This window comes from Silene latifolia, chromosome X, assembly GCF_048544455.1.
Source record: "Silene latifolia isolate original U9 population chromosome X, ASM4854445v1, whole genome shotgun sequence".
Taxonomy (NCBI): Eukaryota; Viridiplantae; Streptophyta; class Magnoliopsida; order Caryophyllales; family Caryophyllaceae; genus Silene; species Silene latifolia.
The window spans coordinates 181337692-181345080 of NC_133537.1; the positions used below are offsets into that span (position 1 = coordinate 181337692).

Consider the following 7389-nt stretch of genomic DNA (forward strand, 5'->3'; position numbering starts at 1 on the left):
GCAACCATGAGCATGCATTGGCTCCCTTGTTCCTCCTCTCCCACCCGGTTTTGGGAAGAAAACCATTGTGGTTTTTCTTCTTATTTTTGCCTAATATTCACTAATATACTCACTAGTGAACATTCATTCATTCATCCATCTAAAAACAAGAGTTTTAGAACGATAAAAATTTCCTCTATTCTTCCTCTCTCCCAACCGGTTTTGATAGAGAAACCAAATAATTTTTGGGTCAATTTTCATACAAAATTAATATTATTCAAGTAATAATAATATTAGTTTTATTAAGAGTTTATCTTGGGTATTAATCCTTGGGAGGGATTCTCATCTTGAATCCTTGTTCATCCATTAAGGAAAGCTCAAGAACAAGAGAGTAGGAAAACTCTCTTGTGCCCTTTGATCCGAAAACCATATGTAAAGATGAATATTTCTTCTTTTTTTTGTTCATTGTTTGCATGCATAAGATCACTATTTAATTTTATGAGTAAATTAACAAAAACATATATGAATATGTTAGTATATAGATTTACTTTTACTTCAGGATGTTATGAGATGTTGCTACCTTAAGTGATGATTATACGAGAATGGTAAGACCCTGTTTATCTACTTTATTTATTTTATCTTAAGGTGTCGTCTTCGTGTAGATAAACTCGTTTTTAGAGTCGTCTCTCCTTGTCATCCTTGCACGTGTTAACCATACCTCTTCTATTTGAACCTTCAGACCAAAAGTTTCTTTTATCTTTGTCCTCTGTCTGTTTCATCTATCGTTGCTTTCTATTTGTTCTTTATTTCAACTCCAGTTCCTTCTTCTTTTAACTTTTGTAATTACCTTTTTCACATTGATTTCTCTCTAAGCTTTTGCTTCCCAAAAGAATGTGTTCTTTTGCCTTGTAGTATTGCACAGAAATGTATGTTTTTGGTCTGCAAGTTATTTATTCTTTTATGGTAATATGAAAATGTTTGAAATCTCTTTAGAGCTACTTGTGATCATCTCGTAGAGAAAGCTTGGATCCTTTGGCGAGTGATGTTCGATACTTCGAGATCAATGTTTGGTTATTTGAGGTTGAGGACTTAGTAACATAGTTGTATGCGAGTGTGAATTGGGATAACATTTAGAGTTGTGGAGAAGCAGTATTAAAGGTCTTACAGTGAGGTTAGAAAGTTTGAGGATGTTATTACTTTGAGGGTGCATAGGTGTTTGTTTGTTCTATCAGAGATAAAGCGTTTCATTAAGAGTATGATTGTGTATTTGAAGGACATAGATTTATGCAGTCTTGTGGTGAATTAGTAATATCATGATAATATTCATGGATATTAAAGTGTGATTAGAAATTGAGGTTATAAGCGTAGTTGTTTTATGAGCACATGTGATGAGAGTTGTATGGTGATATTATTATGCTTTGGTGGAAATGTTTTATCAATGGCGAGTGTGTTGTGGTACAATAGGTACTAGCTTAAAAAAAAGTGTATGGTTCCTTGGGTGCTTAGGAATGTTGTGATCATAAGTGTTCAAAGGAAATGATTGAGCCTTGCGAGTGTGACTAATGATTTTGATCATGAGATTGAGGTTGGATAGAGTTATGAAAGTTTAGTTAGAATTTGCGGTTCTAGATTGATGACTTTAGAAACTTGATATATATCGAGAATCATCGAGATTTATTGAAGCCTTTTTGAGCTTAAGAGTTGTGATGATAGTACGTCCTACTCCCTTTGAGGATGTTAGAGTAGGAGTGATTTTAATGGCACTCGTGAATGGAAGAGTTTTCTCATTCAAAAGACAAGAGTATTATCTGTTTGGGGTTTTGGTTATTGTCAGATATTGTGGTGAATGGAAAATTAGAATTGGAGTATTTGTTAAAGGTTATGTGGAATTGAAGTAATAATCACGAGTTCACAATTTTGAGAAGTCGTATACGTTGTTTAACGATGGTTAATAGTAGTTGGATGAGTGTTTGAAATATGAGGACTAGATGTTGGCTTAATGATCATTTTGTGTTGCGATGGTTGGAGTCTGATATGACTTTTCAGGTTGTAGAGTGTGTGAAGTTCATAATAACGTTGAGGATTTTGGATATCTTTCTTTGGTTTAAGCGTTGATAAGGATCAGAGTGCGCAACGATTAGGAATCCTAGATGACCTTTGTTGATGATCACTTGTAATTCTTACCTTATTTTGGTGTTATCTTTGAATTTCAAGTTTTGAGGACGAAACTTCTTTTTAGGGGGTTGGATTGTAACACTCCGTATTTTGTAATAATATTTTATTATAAAAGTATTTTATTAAATTAATTATTTCGGAGTTTAATAATGTATTTTCGAAATATTTATATTTATCGTCTCAGTTCTCTATTTTATTATTTCTCATTTTAATCTACTTTTGGAAGGGTTAAAATGTCCGGGCATGATTTGACTATTTTAATTTAATAACTACTTTTCTATTATAAGCTATCCAAGCGTTTTAATATTGCTCAATCCAATTTGTAATCAGATAATCCATTGTATGAGCTAATGGACATAAAGCCCATTAGTTAATCCTCTTATAAATAAATTTAACCTATCAAGCAACTAGGTCAATCTATTCTTTTCTTTGGTGCGTGAAATAGCCGCACGGCTCCCTCTTCTCTTTCTCTATTTTGTTGTCTTTTCTCCCTTTGACTCTATTGTTTTACATCTTTTCTTCTTCCAAACTCATACACAAATTATATTTTCACAATCTTTGCTCTTACCTCTACATCATATTTATCTCCAAATAATTTTATGGGGATTATTTGTGTGGACCTTTGCACCTACGTTTTGGGTCTCTTATTTAATGGGTAAAGAAGAAGAAGGGCTTTCATGGCGTTTTCAAGGGTTTCGATTTGAGCCTTTCTTTAGTGTCGGTTTTCGGGATGTTGACACGTGTTGGAGACAAGGCTTTATTGGTCACTTTCTTTATGGAGGTTTTCATTAATTGCTAATAAGGTAACTAGGTGTTTTCCTTTAATTATGTTTATGCCAATTGATGTAATTTACATGATTTAATAATTGATTTGTGTAATTGGTACGTGTTTGATTGTTTATTATCATGTTTAATTGTGTTTGTGTGTTTACGTATGTGTTTTATTGTTTAAATTGCATAACGTATCTTGCCTATGCTCCGTTTGGGTGTTTTGGGCGTGCGGCTAGGGTTCCCATGGAAATCCTAGTGGCGGCTTGGTGGTGGTATAGGAGAAGACCTAGGGTTATTGCTAAACTAGTATAACCTAGAGATTATGGCTCAATGTTATAGCTGATTTGGTACAACTCTGGGGTTGTGATAAAGTTATAGGTAAAGCTGTATAACTTTGAGATTATAGCTCAATGTGATAGCTGAGCTACTATAACTTAAGTCGCATATCAATGTTATGGCTAATGCTAATGTAACAATAGGCTAATGAAGTCAATGTTATATCTGAGCTAATATAACATTGAGTTATGAGGTAAGGGTATTGTTAAAATTATAGCTGGAGTACTATAACATTGAATGGTTGATACTTGTTTCACATGTTATGTGGTGTTCGGTTGTTGTATGACGTTGTATTTGCATATCACTTTAGTTACTAATGTTCGTATGATAAGTATGATAGTTATTTATACTATCCTATGAGTTGAGTCGTGATGTTTTTCACGCATGTTAATACAGTCAGTTATACTGTGCATTTGTTTGTTGGCTGGTTGAATAGGTGACGGTAGTATCAGTTATATACTATCAGAATGAACAAACGCCAACCGTTGATGCGGGATTTATTTTGGTCTATGTTCAGGGGTGGCCAGAGTCGTCAGTTATACGATCTAGGTCTCGAGTTTCGTTCGGTGTACAGTTATTGCATCGAGAGGTCTGGCCAGGTCTTAGGCATATAGGCAGTGGTGATACGCTATACATAGTACTGTGGAGGCAGTGGTGATACGCTCCACACCGATTGAGGCAGTGGTGATACGAGTTTTAAGTCAGAGGCAATGATGATACGCTCTGAAAATTAGAGGTAGTGGTGTTACGCTCTAACGGGCGTTCGCTCTATTCGCTATGCTTTGTTGTTAGCTTTGTGCCTTCTTTTGCTGTGGATTGTGTGTTACTGTATTCGCTATGCTTTGATTCTAGCACTGTGCCTTAAGTCGTTATGGGTCGTGTGCTACATTGGTTATAAGTGTACATGGTCTAGTGGTTACATATGGTTTAGGTTTGCATGATTCCGTTTAAGATTGATAAGTTATGGTAAACTTTATTAGGTTTTCATGAGTATAGATGATCTCACATGTTTACTGGTTTTACATTTCATTTGTTAATGATTGTTGGTTATATTCAATTGTTGTAAACATGACTGGGAGAGCATCTAGTTACTCCCGACTGATTGTCGACCCCCATTCTCAGGTTGAATGCTTGTCGCTGGTTGGATGATGTTGTTTGGGATGCATCGAGGGGCGAGATGAATAATAAATTAGGACTTTATTTTCATGTTTTGAGAACCTTGAATAATGTATTAGTTTGGTTTTTGGATTTAATATCGATCCGGATTTGGTCAGGTGTTTCTGCCGACCTATTTGTTATCACATACTCTGATAATATCTTTATATCATATGTTTTTCCGATGTTTTATAATCCGGGTTGTTACAAGGATTCTCGGTCCCCTATATTTAATATCGTCCCCAAAAAGGGTTAACTTTGCCCCTCTAGGGTATCTTTAGGTTTTCCTCCCGTTCGAATCACAATAATAAGGGAAAGGGTTTAGGGTTGGATTAGGCAGATCCGCGGTAGTGGTCCTCCTAATCCAACCCTAAACCCTTTGTCATCCTGTTTTAGGATACCCTGTCCCCTATTTTTAATCTCGTCCCCAAAAAAGGTTCACTCTGCCCCTCTAGGGTGTCTTTAGGTTTTCCTCCCGTTCGAATGACAATAGCAAGGGAAAGGGTTTAGGGTTGGATTAGGCGGATCCGCGGTAGCGGTCCACCTAATCCAACCCTAAACCCTTTCCTGTCCCTTTTTAGGATACCAGGTCCCCTATTTTTAATCCCGTCCCCAAAAAGGGTTCACTCTGCTCCTATAGGGTGTCTTTAGATTTTTCTCCCGTTAGAATGACAGTTACAAGGGAAAAGGTTTAGGGTTGGATAGGGCGGATCCGCGGTAGCGGTCTGCCTGATCCAACCCTAAACCCTTTGTCGTCCCGTTTTAGGATACCCGACCCCTATTTTTAATCTGGTCCCCAAAAAGTGTTCACTCTGCCCCTTTAGGGTGTCTTTTGGTTTTCCTCCCGTTTGAATGACAATACCATAGGAAAAGGTTTAGGGTTGAATTAGGCGGATCCGCGGTAGCGGTCCGCCTAATCCAACCCTAAACCCTTTCCCGTCCCGTTTTAGGATACCCAGTCCCCTATTTTTAATCCTGTCCCCAAAAAGGGTTCACTATGCCCCTCTAGGGTGTCTTTAGGTTTTCTTCCCGTTCGAATGGCAATAGTAAGGCAAAGGGTTGGATTAGGCGGATCCGCGGTAGCGGTCTGCCTAATCCAACCCTAAACCCTTTCCCGTCCCGTTTTAGGCTACTCGGTCACCTATTTTTAATCCCATCCCTAAAAAGGGTTCACTCTTCCCGTCTAGGGTGTCTTTAGGTTTTCCTCCTGTTCGAATGAGAGTAGAAAGGGAAAGGCTTTAGGGTTGGATTAGACGGATCCGCGGTAGTTGTCCGCCTAATCCAACCCTAAACCTTTTCCCGTCCGATTTTAGGATACCCGGTCTCCTATTTTTAATCCTGTCCCCAAAAAGGGTTCACTCTACCCCTCTAGGATGTCTTTAGGTTTTCCTCTCGTTCGAATGAGAGTAGCAACGGAAAGGGTTTATGGTTGAATTCGGCGGATCTGCGGTAGCGGTCCGCCTAATCCAACCCTAAACCCTTTCCCGTCCCGTTTTAGGATAACCGGTCCCCTATTTTTAATAACGTCCCCAAAAAGGGTTCACTCTGCTTCTCTAGGGTGTCTTTAGGTTTTCCTCCCGTTCGAATGACAGTAGCATGGTTATCATCTTTTTGTTTATCCCCAACCCCACATAAAAACCAAGCATCTTTTAATTCATCTTGAAACTCGTAAAAGATTTTGGGGGTGTAATTATTTGCTGCATGTTTTTCGAGAGCAAGAGGAGTTGATAACGAGGGAGAATCGTTTTTTTATTGTGCAATGAGTTTAGATTGGGTCCATCGTTGCGCATCCATTGCCCTCTCAAATCGCATCCAAAACTCAACTAGGGTTAGATTAGGATTAGTGAAGTTGCTAAAAAAGTGGTTTTCCGATTCAAACCTTGAGGTAGTTCTCATCAAACCTCCTAAAAATAGGTCGCGAAAGTATATCGAAATCCACATCTGCCTAATGCCATATTTTTCCTTAAGCCATTCATTCTCAGGCAACCCATGAGATTCAACTATTCTTGTCCAACATTCCTCAAATTCATGTGGTTCCACATCTTCACTCCAAACACATGAGTTTATCTCCTTTAGAAACTCGATGTCTTTACATATTGAAGGCCCTACTTTCTCAGGCAGTTTCTTCAATATGTGCCACATACAATACCTATGTTTGACCTTATCTTTCCAAGCTAATTTCATTCCTTCTTCTATCCCCGCATCTTCTTCAGTTATCAGACAAACTAGATGACGACCCCCCATGACATCTAAGAACTTATTAAACAACCAGGCAAATGACTCTTTGCTTTCATTAATAATGAGCCCAGCACCAAAGATCACACATCTCTTATGGCGATCTACTCCCGTGAAAGGGCCAAATATCATTCTATACTTGTTTTTCCTAAAGGTAGTGTTAAAAGATGTCATGTCCCCAAATAGCATATAATTTTTTATACTAATAGGTTCAGCCCAAAATATATGTGACAATCTGCCTTGGGAGTCTACCTCAAAGTCAAAGTAAAACGATGGACACATGTGTTTTACTTTCATAAAATGCTCAATAAGCATTTGAGCATCACCTTCACTTAAGTACTTTTTTATGTCTCTTGAAAATTTTTTAAAGTCTCCCAATGATGCACTCACATTCTTATACCCTCCGACATACTCCTTCAATATCCTAAAGGACTTAACTGGACCTAGGTTAAGCTCCGAGTTGTTAACTATCATTTTTTGTGAATAATGTTCAATTCTCTCGATTGCGACAAATGCACCATTGTTAAGGGTGTTTGTGGCATATGATTATGAACTTCATCAAAATCATAAATTTCGTATTGACCCTTATCAATCCGCCTAAACTTAATCAACGCAGGACATCCTATCCTAGTTCGTTGCCTCCGTTGTTCTGTCCCCTTTGCTTTACACTCCCCAGCCTTATTACACAAACATTTTTTTATGCGTAACGACGACCTTTGAAACTTTTTGTGATCCTAA

The 7389-nt window shown here is 37.8% G+C and overlaps 1 protein-coding gene across 1 annotated transcript; it reads right to left on the reverse strand.

Moving 5' to 3' along the window:
- Window positions 1-6165: 6165 nt before the first annotated feature.
- On the reverse strand, window positions 6166-7125 carry LOC141618823 (protein FAR1-RELATED SEQUENCE 5-like). Its single transcript, XM_074435893.1, has one exon. The coding sequence runs from the start codon at window positions 7123-7125 to the stop codon at window positions 6166-6168; it is 960 nt and encodes a 319-aa protein (XP_074291994.1).
- Between the last annotated feature and the right edge of the window lie 264 nt (window positions 7126-7389).